At 50.0% G+C, this 16,070-nt stretch overlaps 1 protein-coding gene across 1 annotated transcript; it reads left to right on the top strand.

Annotated features, from left to right (window-relative positions):
• The first annotated feature begins 323 nt into the window (after positions 1 to 323).
• On the top strand, positions 324 to 15,726 carry LOC120375909 (platelet endothelial aggregation receptor 1-like). The gene is made up of 20 exons (XM_039496930.1): positions 324 to 372; positions 680 to 826; positions 1,636 to 1,800; positions 2,228 to 2,379; positions 2,676 to 2,844; positions 3,678 to 3,786; positions 5,247 to 5,392; positions 6,344 to 6,469; positions 7,402 to 7,581; positions 7,772 to 7,996; positions 8,721 to 8,847; positions 9,807 to 10,006; positions 10,445 to 10,657; positions 11,407 to 11,552; positions 12,097 to 12,224; positions 13,198 to 13,330; positions 13,708 to 13,840; positions 14,361 to 14,516; positions 15,020 to 15,146; positions 15,492 to 15,726. The coding sequence occupies exons 1-20, from the start codon at positions 324 to 326 to the stop codon at positions 15,724 to 15,726; spliced, it is 3,066 nt and encodes a 1,021-aa protein (XP_039352864.1).
• Positions 15,727 to 16,070: the final 344 nt, after the last annotated feature.

Below are 16,070 nucleotides of genomic sequence, written 5' to 3'. Positions count from 1 at the left end.
CAGTAGCAGAAACAAATTGATGTTTTACCAGTCATTTGCATTGAAAAGAAAAAGTCCCAAATGTGCCTAGCTCCCAACTCCCTTTCCTCCATCAGAGCAGTGCTGGGAGGCCCATTTTTCAGCTCTTTGAATTCTTTCCTCCCACTCACAGGTATGTTTGCCTTGAAGGAAACTCTGCTCCCTGCCCTTCTGATGGGATTCGTGGTTACAAATGCCCCAGTGGCTTCTACTGTCCCACTGGCACCAGACTGGAGATACCCTGTGAGCCAGGCACTTTCAGCCCTATGCCTGGAGCAAGCACCTGCCTCCCTTGCCCGGCTGGTATGGCCTGCAGACATGCTGCCACTGTGGAGCCAGTCAGCTGCCCCAGAGGTAAGGAATCCAGCTGTACAGCAGAACCCTTAACCCATAATGGGAAGGTGCAATGTGTGAGGGGAAGCCCATAGAAATGCACACAGATCCCCTTTGCTGCTCACCCACCCTGTGCTCCGAACCCAGCAGTGCCTTCCTTTCTTTTAAGGGCAGTAAATATTACGAATGACCCCAGTACTCATGGGGTGGAATCCTGGCTGCTTTGAAGACAATGAGAGTTTTGCCATTAACTCTCAGTGGAGCCAGGTTTCCAAGGCAGGTGCTTTGACTGATGAGGAGTGCCTAACTCACCTCTTTGTATTTACAGGTTATTATTGTCCAGCTCGGACTGCAATGCCCCTGCCATGCCCTGAAGGTACCATGAACACCCTGGAAGGGGCACTGTCCCCTGCTGCATGCAAACTGTGTCCAGTGGGGAGGTACTGCAGGGGGGACGCTAACTGGGAACCAGATGGTAAGTTGTCCTGGTAGATCCGGGGCCACCAGGCACTGGAAGTCCTCGAGGCTTACACCTGCTTCATGTGGGGAGGGCAGGGAGTGGGGCTTTCTGAGCTGGATGAGGCCAGGAGGTGGTGGAGATTCCTAAAATATCAGAGAAAGGGAGTTAAAGGAACCCCCCACACCTCCCTCTCTGTTACTCTCATTCACTCCATCAGTGTCATTCTGTTAATCAAGTTTGTGTAAAGGGATTTGGATCTGTCATCTCAAGTCCTTTGGCTTCCCCCTCCCAATTCCTTTTCTTCTCCCCTTTCTCTCTTTCCTTTCTTCCTGCTCTCAATTTGTTCCTACTCTTTCTCCCATCTCTCTTTTCTTTCTAGCCCCACAGTGCTCTGTCCTTCTCTGCCATCCCCTCTGCTCATCTCTGTCTGTCTCTCTAGCACAGAGCAACTAAGACGATGCAAAGGTTTTAGTTATGAAGGAAGAGAGGAAAAACAGAGCTCATTCCAGAGGACAGAGTCACAAGGGGAACCAGGAGAGGAAAGAAAGGCCTGGGAGTGTCAGTAGGACTGATTCGTTGGGGGGAGAATGTAGAGACTGGGGGATGGGAGGTCAGTCTAGAATAGAAGGGCCCAGGGAGTCAGAAGATGGAGGTGGGGACATAGGGGAGCCCCTGGTGGATGCTGTAGAGGAGACAGTAGAAAGCTGCTTTCATCCTGGACCCAGCTGCCTAGTTCTGGGGCTGGGGCAGGCCCTTCCCCCGACTTCGCTGGAACTAAGTGCCATGGGCTGAGCCCTGAGCACCCTTTTTTTCCCCAATGTCAGGTCTGTGTTCAGCTGGATATTACTGCTCAGGAGGAGCTGCCGATGCCGTTCCGCACAGGACACCCAGGCTTCCACTCAATGGGCCCTGTCCACCTGGACACTACTGTCCGGAGGGCACTGAGTTCCCAGTCGCCTGCCCAGTGGGCACCCTGAATAATGCCACAGGTGAGTGCGGCTCCCCTCCTGGATTTCTCCTGGGATCCACAGAGCAGCAGGGCCTAATTTCTGGTTGCACAGCATATGGTAACAAATCTGTAGCAACCTGGAACATTATGGTGGTCACAATGCTGGATACCAGGGCCGCTAGAAAAATTCAAGACAACACCAAAGATGCAACTCAGACCTGTCAGCTACAAAAACACTTGAATTAAGGGAGATTCTCCCTTAGTGGTCATCAGTATAGTGCCCGTGACACACAGTGGGACAGTTCTGTTTACAGCCAGTTGGAGGCAGTGGTGTGCATCCTGGCCAGCTGATTGCAATATAATTGTTGTAGCAAATACAACATTGATGTTACTGTGGTTCAGATGAGTTCTTCCTCCCCCATCTGCCATTCCCCTGTAACACTAGCTCTTCCCACCCTCCAACCCAGGTGGCTCCTCCCAGGACAGCTGTGTGCCATGCTATCCTGGATTCTTCTGCGCTAGCATCGGTCTGAGCTCACCTACAGGACCCTGTGCTGCGGGTTTCTACTGCCCAGCGAACTTCAGCTCCTTCAGCCCCACTGCATTCCTCTGCCCCAAGGTACTGTTCTCTGACCGGGATGAGAAGGGGTTGGGTCTCCATACCCATTCAGTCTTTGCCACCTCTGCCAGGTTTGCCTGCTGGGGACAGCCAACAGTGTCAGCTAACATTAAGACAAAGAGTTTCCAGCTTTCATGTGGAGAGAAGCTGCAGAGGCCACGGGCCCAGGCCTGGCCTCAGTTAAGTCAAGAGGAATTTTGCTACAGGCTTCAGCAGCTCCAGTAGCTGGCCCTACAAACAGACTCTGAATTTGTTTGGATCTCTGCATTTCTCTTCTTTCTGTTTCTGATTCCTAGGGTCACTTCTGTTCCTCTGGGTCTGCCCATCCAGTCCCCTGCCCCACTGGGGAATACCAGCCAAACAGGGGTTCTGAGTCCTGCATTCCTTGCCAACCAGGCTTCTACTGCCAAGAGGCAGTTGCAGGAGACCCCCAGCCCTGCCCTCCACACACCTACTGTCCTGAAGGTACGTATGGGATAGTCCTTCACACGCACAGTAGCACACGCGAGGTCATACTGCTCTCCTGGCCTGGCTGTATAGCATGTGCCAGGACATGCCCTTCCCTGCCACACTGCCACTGCTACATCCCCTTCCACTCCTTGTCCCTTCCCTGCTGGGTGTATATTTTCCTATTGGTCCTATGTCAGTGCATCTCACTACAAGCAAGGAGGGATTTTTCTAAAGGCTGGGGAATGGGGGAGTAGCAAACCATGGGCCCTACTTACCTTTCCCTTATACCTGGTGGAATCAGTTACGCCTGTGTGATCTGGATGTAAAACATTATCCAATCACAATGCACTCCGTCTGCACTAGGATGAATGACCAGGTGGCAGGCAGGCAAGAATCAGGCCCCTTGTGCATATCTTCCTCCAAGCTGGAGGGGAGGGAGAGAAGAAGTGGTGTAAGTAAGACTAAAAGCCGAGAGCAGGCATGGGGGAACGGCCCTGGGGGGTGAACAGACAGGTAGGCACCAAACAGAGCCCTTCTTGAGTTCAGAGTGCAGGTGATTTCTCCTAAGGGCTCTGCAATGCCCTCTGCACTGATCAGACCTTGATAGCCTGGAGCAATTCCATGTCAGCACAGAGCATGTGAATAAGTATGCCCTGTGAGTGACAGCATGCTGGAGACGTGGCAGGTTTTGTCACCCTGACAATGCTTGTGCAGCTACATGAGACAGAACTTCCCAATTCAAAAGAGTAGAGTCACTGCAAATAATGGGCTGCCTGCATGAGAGAAGTACTGTAAAGCATTTCCAGGCCCTCTCTGACTTTATATTTACTCTCATGTTTCTGTGTTAGGTACACTGGTTCCTTCTCCATGTCCCGATGGCACTTTCACCCCTCCAAACATGACTGGCCTCAGGGAGGAGACAGAATGCCTGGCCTGTTCACCCGGTCACTACTGCAGGTCCTTATTCTGCCTGTTGCCTCGGTAGTTTCAGTTAGAGCTAGTATTCTTCCTGTCTGCCCTAAATAGTTGGGCTGCATTGTTGTGCGTGGTTGAGCAGCTGCTTTGTTCCACCCCAGAGGTGGCTGTACTTCAGTATCTGGTAGAGTGACCCCAGTATACATACTGAAACCTTTTACTCCAGCCCAGATTGTGCCACTGAGAGCTGCATGGAGGCAACCCTCCACCTTTGCCTCTGTGCTGTCCTGCTTTGGATACTGTCTCCAGTTTCCTGAGACTCGTCTTGTTCTTGTGCTATGAGAGAGGGAGATCATAAGTGCCAGGTCTCCCTTCTGTAAACCATTTGTTATTTTATAGACATTTATCGTGTCATGAAAGACATTACCACAAAATTCAGGAACACCCTTTGGAGTTTCCTCGGGCAAACTGAGGACTCAGCTGGGACAGGCTGCTCATTTTATTCAGCCTCAGCGTCAGGGGTGGCTCTATGTTTTTTGCCGCCCCAAGCACGACAGTCAGGGAGCCTTCGGCAGCGTTTCTGTGGGAGGGTCCTCCAGTCACATGGATTCGGTGGCAGTTCTGTGTGTGACCTTCCACCAAATTGCCACAGAAGCCATGGGACCAGCGGACCTCTCACAGAAGGCTCCCTGATTGCCGCCCTCATGACAACCGGCACGCCACCCCCTCCCCTCCTCCACCCCGGCTTGCCGCCCCAGGCACGTGATTGCTGCGCTGGTGCCTGGAGCTGCCCCTGCTCAGTGTAAGGAAAAGAGCTTAAAGTCGTTTCTGCAGATTATTCCTGCTCCCAGAAAGCAAGTGAAAATAATTCTGCTTAGCATTTCTCTGGCTCTTTATAACAAAGAGCAAAGAGCTTAACAGACATTAGCTATTTAGTGCACAATAACCTCATGGCATGGGGGTCTATTGAGATGGGCCCCAGGCACAAACTTTGTAGGCAGAGGTGAACTTCCCAAACCATTGGCAGTGTTGGGCTGCAGTGTTTGAGTTCAAACCCATCTCTCAAGGATAGTAAGCATTGTCAGCCCATCGTACAGAGGGGACGGATGACTGAGGCAGAGAGAGATGATGGGTAATGTTTTCAAAGGCATCAGAGAGACTTAGGAGCCTAAATCCAATTTTCAAAAGTGACTGTCACTTGGGAGCCTGGGGCTCACTGAACGTCCTTGTCAATTATACCTGAAGTGTCTTGTCCAAGGTCACGGAAAGGGCCTGTGTCAGAGTCAGCATTCCAGCGCAGAAGCCCACCTCGCCTCTAATCTCTGTCTTTATCAAACGGGGGCCCAGTCCCTCAGTCCACCTGCGCCTTTTAGGGCTATAAAGTTCTCAGTTTGCCAGCAATGGGTACATTGCAGGCAGGGTCCAACATATGAGCTAGTGTTTGCATGCGGCATATCTCCAGCAGCTTCCCATGTAAATTCCCACTGCTCTCTCTACACCAGGGGCGGGCGGCTGGAGGGGAAGTGTGCTGCTGGGTACTTCTGCCAGGCCGGGAGTTCTGAGTCTACTCCCCAGGGCCATGACTTTCCCTGGAGCTCCCTGACAGAATGCCGCTCAGGGCAGGTGCGTGCGGGTCTCTGCCCAGCAGGTGAGTGAAAATCACAGTGGTATGTAAAGTGTACAGTAGATATCTGGTTTTAACCAGCCAGGGACTCTCTGAATAAGCAAGTGACTGATATCTCTGCATGACCTGTGCTGACCCCTGCTTTGAAAGTCCCATCAGTTTAGGGTGAGTAAAGGGGATCTTTATCTATATTGAAAGTCCTGCATTCATTAGTGTCTCCTCATCAGCTCCTTCCATTTCCCTGATTTCTGAACAAAGACATGCCTGACCAAAAAACCCAGATCCAAGCAATCCCAGGGTCCAAAGCCAGAGCCCGGCTGAACTTTATGCCTCAGCCCCAGTCTAGCGCCAATGCCTCTTGTCCTGGTAAGTGCTGCCCTAAGGGGCTGAGCAAGCTGTCTGCATGCTGTTCCCCTTCTGTGCTGAATTCAGAGCAAGAGCCTTGAGTCCTAAGCTCTGATCTCCCATGTGATAATTCATCATGCTTTGCCATTTGGTTATTTCTTGGAATGCCTTGGTGTCAAAAGGCATTAGTGTTTTGCATTTGAATTAGTGTTTTGCATGGTCGGTTTTGGCTTTATCACCCCCAAACCATCCACTCTGGGCTGCAGATAGGATCCCAGAGTGTGGGCTCTTCTGGCTCAGCTGCCAGGGGAGATAACCGTCCCTATAGCCTTAGCTGTATGTTGGAGCGGGACTCCTGGAGTTTTGGACTCTACTCACTGTCAGTTTTTACCTCTGTGACTTGTCGGGTGATGCTAATGTCAGGAGGTGGTTGGTGGAACATAATGATGCCAACGTTTGCTGGTGCAAATTCACAGTGTTGGGTTGTTGGCCTGGCCTGAAGGTGACTGTTTTTTCTCTTTCGTGCGAACAGCTTACCCACAGCCCTACAGCTGCTAATGCTGTATCAGAGGGAGATAGCCACGAAGTCACCTTGCCCATCAAAAGGGACATTTTTTGTTTCTCTGTTAGGTTTCTACTGCCAGGAAGGCTCCAAGGTGCCCACGCCATGCCCCCCCAACACCATTGGAGCTATCCCAGGGGCAAGGCGGAGAGAAGACTGCCTACCTTGTCCACCAGGCCACTGGTGTAAAGCAGGTCAGGACTTGGGAGATAGTGGGAATAATTGATTATGTGTGAGAGAGGAAAGTGTGTGTGTGAAATCAGTGAGCCAGTCAAGCTGGTACTGATGTAGGGGTCCGGAATGTGAAACACAGGAAGCTTGGACAAATCCATGGTCTGGACAGTAAGGTACCCTGTCTTCATCAGTGAGTGACCAGTGCTGGATACTGCAGAGGAAAGAATAAATACACACTTTATTCACCTTATACTTTTTTATTAGTATTCATTTTTATTATTTTATGAAGCTCTGTAAATGTAAGCAGGGCTTTATAATCTAGAGCAGTGGTTCTCAACCAGGGGCACACATACCTCTGGGGGTACAGAGGTCTTCTGGGGGTACATCAACTCATCTAGATATTTGCCTAGTTTTACAACAGGCTACAGAAAAAGCTCTAGCGAAGTCAGTACAAACTAAAATTTCATACAGACAATGACATGTTTATACTGCTCTATATACTATATACTGAAACGTAAGTACAATATGTATATTCCAAGTGATTTATTTTATAATAATATGGTAAAAATGAGAAAAACAGCAATTTTTTTCATTAATAATGTGCTGTGACTCTTTTCTATTTTTATGTCTGATTTTGTAAGCAAGTAGTTTTTAAGTGAGGAGTAACTTGGGGATACGCAAGACAAATCAGACTCCTGAAAGGGGTACAATCGTCTGAACAAGTTGAGAGTCACTGATCTAGAGAGGGGCCCCAAACCAAATTCAATCTCCAGTTCCCCTGTGCTCTGTGGTTCTAGTCTTCCAGACAGGTGTGCTGTTTGTGGCTGGATTCTGTCTGTGTGGGTGTTTGAATAGGATCCAATGCGAGATGCCCAGGAGGAGGCTGGGGAAGGAGGTTCTGGCTGGAGAGTGAGAGTATCTCTGCTGACGCTCCTGTTTTCTGTTTGTTCAGGGGATCCAGTGACCTATCCGTGCCCCCCTGGACACTACTGTGGCAGCATGAATCTCACCGAGCCCATCACTCTCTTGGCACCTCAGCAATGCCCTGAGCACACGTACCGCACAGCCCCAGGGGCACAGAGCCTAGCGGATTGCCAGCCTTGCCCCCCAGGTTATCTCTGCCAAACACCAGGTGAGCTGCCAGCTGACGGCCAAATATTTCTGCTGTTGAAGTCAGGTACAAATCTCCCATTGCAGCAGGATCAATCCCTGAGACAGGAGGGGGTGGAAATTCCAGGGTCTGCTGCATGAGAGGTAATAGAACCTGTGCAGCTTGCCACTACTTCCCTTCACTGCCCTTCTTTTCATTCTCTCTCCACCAGGCCTTACCAGTTTTGAAGACTACCCCTGCCCCCCTGGATACTGGTGCCCAGGTAAAGGGGACAGGCTTTTATGCCCACCTGGTACCTTCAGGACCCAGCCTGGTGCAGCATCTTTGGAAGAGTGTGACCCCTGCTCTCCTGGCTATTATTGCCCAGACCCAGCAGAGACGGGGCTGCCCAATGTCCAAGGAGCTCTTTGCCCACCCAGCTACGAGTGCCCACCAGGTGAGATGCCCACATTCCTTGTTTTTCATCCTTTTTCTGCACAACACTGTGCATGATGGCTCCTGATTGTAGCAGGCAGAGGTGACCCTGCGATCGCTTCCTTGCAGTGAGCCTCATGAGGGCCACTCACCCTAAGGTGACATTGCGGGCAGGCTGATCATCCTGAGGCCCTACCTGGTTGTCACCCATGGAATCCCATCCTCAGTTTTGCTGTGATTGTGACACCCAAGCAGAATGAGCTGGGACTGGAGAAGAACAGGTGCCTTGCAGCAGCCAGACATGAGCCAGTCCCTTTCTGTGTTAAAGTTTAAGTTAATAGGCAAGTAGATGGACTTCCAGCAAATGAGTCTGTGTCTGTCAGTGAACAAGGTCGGGCATATAGGGATGGTACTTTCCTCCCTGGCTCTATAGACCACAGAAGTCCCTGGCCACTCTCACAATGTCCCCCCACCTCTTCTCAAGGTCATATTTCTTCCATTGATGGTAATTCATGTTAGGAGCTCTTATGTCTTGTTCACTGTTATCTCTCCATCTGTTCCTTGGCTGGCCATGAGGTTGGGCACCATAAGGATGTTCTTCCATGAGACACTGAGCTGATCTGTTCTCCATCATCCTAACCACATGTCCTGCCCACTGAATGATCACAGGGTTTAAATATCCCCCCATCTCCTTCCACTGCTCCCTGGGAATGTCATGTTATCACCAGTTCTTATGTCCCCATCAGGTTCAGTGACTCCAACCATATGCAGGGGTGGCTCCTATTGCGGGCTCCGCACAGGGGTCCCTTCCATGTGTCCAGGTGGATATTATTGTCCAGAAGGATCATTCAAGTACAACACCCCCGAGCAGCTGTGAGTATAGCGCATTCTTGGTGAAGGCATAACTAGGGTCCTGGCAGCTCTGTATACTCTGAAATCCACCTACTGTAAAATCAGAAGGTTTTAGTCACAACCTTCATGCATTTTGCAAATGTTTCAAAAATATTTTCCATCACAATCGCAGATTTTGAAATAGTAGGACTTCAACTATTGCGGCCAGTTAGGGTGATCCTCAGTTTGTAGCAGTCTGCCGGAGGTTGGGGTGGGGAATTGGGGGAAGGGAGAAAGAATTTGGCCTGATGAGACCCCCTTTAAATTTGCACTGAGCTAACCTCTGAATTTTTATTTGCATGTTTTTGGAAATTCATTCTTGAAAGTTGTAAAATGTAGATTTGCATGTCCACATGGTATCTGCATACACATGCAAAACAGAGTTTGTGTATGAGCCATGACTTTGTAATCCAGAACTGTGTGCTTAGAAATGTGTGAGCATTTCCAAGGGTTCCGATTTAAATGGCACTTTTGCAAATTTAGTATGATGTGTTATTTTCACATCCAGTCCAGTATTGCTAATGCAGCTCAAGGTCATTCTGAATATATCTGTGCAAAGCATCACTCTCCATGTAGTTCTGGGGTTTAGACAGCTGTCAGTGCATTGCAATCTGCTTTCAGGGAACTGTGATGTGGTGAAACTCTGTTTATAGTGTAGTGAGAGAAGCTTCACTGCATTTGAATGGACTTTCACTGATTATATAAAGACGCTTCACTCCATTTGAAGCAGGTTCCATTCTATCACTTTTCTTAAAATGTAGCAATTATCTTCTCCCAGGTAGGCATTTAACTGCTGCTTTCCCAGGCGATTATCTCCTCCTCTTCATTGCCTGTATACTAGGATGCTGTGAAGACTAGTTCCCTTCCAGCCTGGCCACCAGGAATTGAAGCAAAGCACTTTTCCCATTCACCTTGCTTCCTGCCTTTGTCTCTCCCTTTAGGTGTGTGTTCCCCTATTACTGCCCTCCAGGCAGTGCCCATCCACTGCTGTGCAAGGGAGGATACGCAGCCCTGAATGTGACCGGCCCAAGGGACTCCTTTGAGAAATGCTGCAGGATTTGTGATCCGGGCACCTACCGTAGTGACTCCCTCATCAGCCCATCCTGCCAGCCCTGCCCATCAGGCTTCAGTTGCCCCCAAGGTAACTGAGCAGGGACTCCATGGAATAGAAGGCTGGGGCAATATAGGGGACATAGCTGTCAGTCTGGGTTGTGGGAGGGCTCGTATATTACAGGGGATCCCGCTGTGAGTCTGGGTGTTGGAGGGCACTCAGGACTTGCCAAGCGACACTGTTGGCTTTCAGAGGAGAGGAAGACTCATCTTTCAAACAGCTGGTGGCAGGTTTCCACTGGGATCCTTTGTTAAGCATGCTGTGCACACTAGCTACTTGTGCAGGGCATGGAGAGCCTCACACATACACTATACTGGGTGCCACTGGTTCCATCCCAGTTGAATAATTTTGTCCCCTTGTCTATCTCCAGAATTGCACTGGGCTGGGTCCTTCCCATTCTGTCCAGTGTTTCCCCAGTGGAGGGGACAGCAGTCTCTGTGTCTGAAATGCCCCTGTTGCTTTCCCCAGGCAGTGCAAGTTATCTCCAGCAGCCCTGCCCCAGGGGGTATTACTGCCCTCCCCTGGCACCTGCACCTGTGCCCTGCCCCCCAGGGACCCATGGCAACAGCAGCCTGGCAAAGCAGCCTGAGGAATGCCATGCCTGCCCTGCTGGCTCCTTCAACCACCTCTATGCTCAGACAGGGTGTTTCCCCTGCGGGAGCTCTTCCTCCTCCGAGCCAGGTGAGTCACACCCTGTGTAGGGGATCTGGCTTGCTTGATTAGAGAGTAGTGGTAAAACACCAAACCATTGGCCTCTGTGCTCATTATGAATGACTTCCTCAACCAGGAACAGGACAGCCAACTGGGGCCTCTGTGATGTTCTGTGTTTGCCTCCCACCCCTTGTCTGTCCGCCAGCTGATACTGAGTGCACGGCCTTCAAACCTGCCTCCTGCCCCACGCAAACTATGGTAGCTGAGGGGATTTAGTCCCACTGGGTACAAGCAGGAGGGAAGAATAGATAACAGGCCAGGGTCTGCCTTGCTGCATAACTCTAGCATTTTAAGTCGTCCCTAGTGGGCTGGGACCAGTGATCCACAGAGCCCTCAGCTGATCCAGATGGCTCAATGGACAAGTTAAAAGAGAGCTTGTCTATCTGCCACTTCTGAAAACCCCCAGCTGGGCCCCTCCTGCCTCTCAGTGCGAAGGATCCTGCCACAGGAACTTCTGTGACAATGGTGTTGAGACTGCATAAGGCAGCTGAATCAAGCTCTCCCCACCCCCCTCCACATAGCTGTATGAGCCTTCCAAGGATAAAGTGACTGCGCATTTGGGGGTGTCACTAAAGTCAGCAGATACGCCATGGAACCATGGGGAATGGATGACATGGGAAGAGTTCCCTTTTTGTGGGCACAGTTTGTTCCACAAAAGATGCTCCCTTCCATTGAGTCACACACCTAATTCCATGGCACTGTTGCTGTTGTCTCCGAAGGGGCTAGCAGCTGTAGCTGCCATGGGCTGAACCGGGCTTTTCAGGAGTCAGATGGCTCTTGTATCTGCCAAGCAGGGTACGTTTACTATGACGAGAGAGGCAAGAAAAATTCTGACACCAACAGTGACCAAGACTGCCAGCCTCAGGTAAGACTGCTGCAGAACAGCCCTTGTGCGCACTGAAACTGAATGGCTCAGGGGATGGGTAATGTAACGTATGAGGGGATGGTGCAGTGGTTAGAACACAAACATGGGACTCGAGTCTGGGATCAATTCCCTGCTCTGCCACAAAATCCCTCTGTGACTCTGGACAAGTCTCTCTGTGCCTCACTTCCCACTCTGTGAAATGGGGATAATACTTCTCTCTCGCCCCAGGGTGTTGCGAGGTGCTTATGTACTATGGTAATAGAGGCCATATCTATGGGACTTATGTCTCTGGGGTTGTCATTGTGGCACATTTCACTTAGAGCTGGTTGGAGAACTGTAATGGAAGTGAAATTGTTCTTCTTCCTCCCTGTGTTCTGACCACTGCTTTTTGTATCAGTGTTAACTGGGTAAGAGGTTACCCTCCAAATGCTGGAGTTCGGCTGTTGGATGGGGCGGGGGAGACAGTTCAAGTGATGCCATGGCCATGGTGCAACGTTATTGCTTGTTCCTATCTCACATGCGTGTGCTCACGTTGTTGTTGCAGGCAGAGGAGCGCTGTGCTCCCGGGGAAGTCCGTCTGGCATCCACACGCAAATGCATTTCCCCCGAACTATATGACTGTTCTCCCTTCTGTGGTGCTCTGGGCGGAGAACTCAGTGCAGAGTTGGGCATGTAAGTCTCACTCTATTATGAAAACTCTGGCTAGCTCAGAGTATCAGTCCCACCCTAGAGGGGCTGGGTGAGATGGGGGCAGTGTCTCTCCAGGGCAGGGCTGAGTGGGTATGAAAACTTTCCCCTTGCTGGACTTTTTCTGTGGATAAATATTGGCCTTAGGTCTCCAGCTCCATTCACTAACACTGACTTCGCTCTGCTAAATGAAGAAGCATAAATACAAGGCACTCACATTTTCAAAAGTAACTAATAATACGGGTGCCCAACTAGAGACCTCTGAAAGGGCCCTGATCTTCAGGGGGCGAGTGAACAGCACTTTGAGCTGTCTTAAGTTGGTCTCTCAAAATCATTAGTCACTTAGGGAAATAAAGACCAAAACTGATGATGAATTCAGAATTTATTCCTCATTCATCCTTTTAATGGAGATGCTTCATTTTTGGTCTAAATCTGTTTCATGGTTTCAGGTAGAGGCTCTTGAATATAGAAGTCAGTCAGGACATTACCCTGTTCTGTGTGGGTGAACTGCTGTACCTCAAACTCCTCCAGAGATTAAAAACATAGATGCATAGAAACATAGCAGGAGAGCACTGAATCACTATGTACGTTGATCTCACCTCTCCTTGCTCTCAGCAAAAAGTCTGGAAGGGATACAAACCTTATGCTTCAGGACTTAAACCAATATCTATGAGAGACCAGGATGAAACCTAGGTGACAGGGCAGCTTATACCACATCTGCCTACTGCGGGGTTCCTACACCTTCCTATGAAGCACCTGGTACTAGCCACTGTCTGAGATACTGCAGTAGATGGACCTTGCATGTGATCGACTCTGGCAATCCCTGTTTTCCACTTTTATAGAACTGACCACCTGACTGTACAGATTATAGAATAATGGAGCTAGTCTAACCATCTGCATCTTGCAGCTGCTTGCCCAGGGACTGTAAGTAACCAAGACCCTTTCTCTCTTTGGCAAGGTGTCGCTGTGAGCAGTACGTCTCCGCTGAAGAGCTGTGTGACCGAGAGTGCTTGCTGAACACCCCACAGATCTCTCTGAGCCTTGGCATCCATTCAGAGCTCCTCCTGAGTGTTGGGGAAGGAGAGGACAGAGTGAGTTGAGACAGGCTGGGTCCTGCTCCCCAGGTGGTGTGAGGCTGGAGAGAGCTAATAGATTGCAGCCAGGTAAGGGGATTGTGCTGGGTTCGAAGGTAGGGTGTTGGTGTGATGTGGAGGAGCCAGACTGTGCACAGAAAGAAGGGAGTGGCTCCGTATTGTACAGAGGACGTGGAATGTGGAGAAGGTGAGAGGATGGTGAATCCCTATGGAATGGTAGTGACTGAATGTTGTGGGGAAGAATCACTAAGACAGTCACAGGCAGATTAATTAAAGGTAGAGGTGGGGCTGGGACATGGGAAGTAGCCTGATTCCAAGAGTAATAGTATCACTGGTAATTCTCTGTCCCCCTGAGGCCCTGCCCTGTTTTTCAGGAGGTGACAAACATTCTGGGCCCAGATGAACACGTGCAGAAGAGCCAACAGGTGCATTTGGTTCTGTTTGGCTCCGCTGGGGTATTTGGTTTCATTATTTCCAGCACAGACATGCTGGATACATTCCTCACAGGTGAGAAGCGAAAACTTGGTAAAGACATAGAGTCAGCATATAGCCTTAAGTTTCCTATGAGCTACATGGGGCAAAGGGAATTTGTTTTCAAATGCACCACATTACACTAGGGAGTCCTCATTTTACAGGAAATCTTGAATGTGACCCTGTATTCAGAGGGACATTAATTGGCTGCACTTTCAAACCCCTCGGGCACCTGGGAATTAAGTAGTTGATAATTATGAGATCACTCCAGCCTTCCAAGAAACTAGTGGAGGATTCTGTATCTTCGCAGATTAATGCACTGACAAGAAAGGGCCTGATGCTCCTCTCCCACCACTAGACTATTGATTTCAGTTGGGTCACTCCTGGTTGACACTGGTCTCAGTGAAAGCAGAATTGGGCCCCCAGAGCAGAATGATGGGAGGGAAGTGGCTTTACATTGTCGTGGGGTAGGTGTTGTCTGACGCTGCCTCTTTGGCATGTGTTCTTCTGGCAATGCTCCTACTCCTGTCCTCTTTTTCTCCATTGCCTGCCCCAGGAGATTTTTGGTTGGATCTGCCATTGCAGAGAGTTCGGCGTGGCAAGCAGACCGCCTCTTCCAAGGATACCCATCCCTTACCCTGCATCCCCAACCCTATTGTGTGTTTGAATGTGGGAGATGCCATCCTTTTCCAGCTCACCATCTATCCCCACAGTGAGTCTTGTCGTGTGGATTCACGTGCTGTCCGCTAGTCAATCTAATCATCCTGTGTGCCTAGACCCACCACGTATATGACTGTCTATCAAACTATGGGTTGGTACTGCATGTCTGATCTCTTCTACATGTCCCCTGCCTTTCTACCTTTAGACACGCCTGACTGCAGAGGACTCCTGGGTTCTATTCTAGGATCTGCCACTGGCTCACTGAGTGGCCATGTATATGTCACTTAATTGTTGTCTTAATTTTCCTATCTGTACAATGAGGATAAAAGTACCTACTCCCTGATTGTGAGGCTTCACGTGTGTGTGTGTGTGTGTGTGTGTGTGTGTGTGTGTGTAAAGCACTGTGAGACCCATAGTGCTGTGATGTGCAAAGTGTTATCATTAGATGGTGTAACACCCCTTCGGTCCCACGCATTGCTCAGTGCGATGCAGCCTGATTGCATCCATCCTAACCAACTGGCTCAGAATTGCTAACTCTGTGCTGCTCGTTCCCAGATCGCACTTCCAGCCACTACCCCGTCTATCAGAAACAACATCTGTACAACAGCAATCCTGGCTGGGATTTTGGTCCTTTCCGGAGACTGGACCACCTTATTCGGGAGACTCACCTCAACATCTCCAGGTAACTCCTAATGCTAAAGGGGAAGGGAGCTCAAGACTGAGTGATGTTGTTATAATGAGATATGTTGTACGTTTCCCTTCTTCCTGGAGGAGGGTGGTTCCTTCGGTGAAAGGCTATGTCTATGGCAAAGGGCAGCATGTGAAAAACCTGGACTGAGGGTCTGATGCACTGAAGTCCATGGAAAGAGCTTTGGATCAGGCCCTGAATGAACATGGACATTGAGTCCTCCCAAGAATGGTTCTTCCAGATAAGGCATTTAGATTTCTGGCTGGAGAAGCTAATGGCTGTAAATCCTAACCCTAAAGGCAGTTGGATCTGTCTGTATCTTCTCCTTCTCTCCTTCAGGTTTGCCCATGTTTTCCTAGATCCTGGGAGATACGTTTTCAGGGATAGCACTGTCCAGGAGCATATCTTGATCGTGGCTGTAAACGAGGAGAACATGGGCTGTGACCCTGTCAACGCTTCCTTCCAGCCCTCCTCTCCATACCAGCTGGCCAGACACGGGGTTCTGAAACATCGGGCACTAAATTTAGCTCCTGACTGGGCAACTATCTCAGGTACAGCAGTCAAGGTGAATTGATACCTTAAACCAAAGGAGCTTGTTGGTGACTTTCCTTGTAGTGTGGGAATGAACTCCCATTTGATACATACCCTTTTAATAGGGTTCTCTTTCCACTAACCAGAGAGAAGCACTTTTATAGGCATCATGCACTGATGGGCCAAACCTATTCCTGGTGTAAACCCCTTGATATTAGTGAGCTTGCTCCAAGGGTTAATTTGTCTGTCCCAATCTATTCATGTCCCTCCTGCAGGCAGGGGTGGCTCCAGGCACCAGCACAGCAAGTGCGTGCCTGGGGCGGCAAGCCACGGGGGGCGGCCTGCTGGTTGCCATGAGGGCAGCAGTCAGGCTGCCTTCAGCGGCCT

Source organism: Mauremys reevesii, linkage group 12 (genome assembly GCF_016161935.1).
Source record: "Mauremys reevesii isolate NIE-2019 linkage group 12, ASM1616193v1, whole genome shotgun sequence".
Taxonomy (NCBI): Eukaryota; Metazoa; Chordata; order Testudines; family Geoemydidae; genus Mauremys; species Mauremys reevesii.
Note: the sequence above shows the minus strand (reverse complement) of the source record. Positions and strands in the feature narration are given on the sequence as shown.

Coding starts and splice junctions, on each gene's coding strand:
- LOC120375909 (XM_039496930.1), top strand. CDS start 324: ATGGCCTGCAGACATGCTGCCACTGTGGAGCCAGTCAGCTGCCCCAGA. Junction 12,225..13,197: donor CTCAGTGCAGAGTTGGGCAT/GTAAGTCTCACT, acceptor CTCTTTGGCAAG/GTGTCGCTGTGAGCAGTACG. Junction 13,331..13,707: donor TTGGGGAAGGAGAGGACAGA/GTGAGTTGAGAC, acceptor CCTGTTTTTCAG/GAGGTGACAAACATTCTGGG.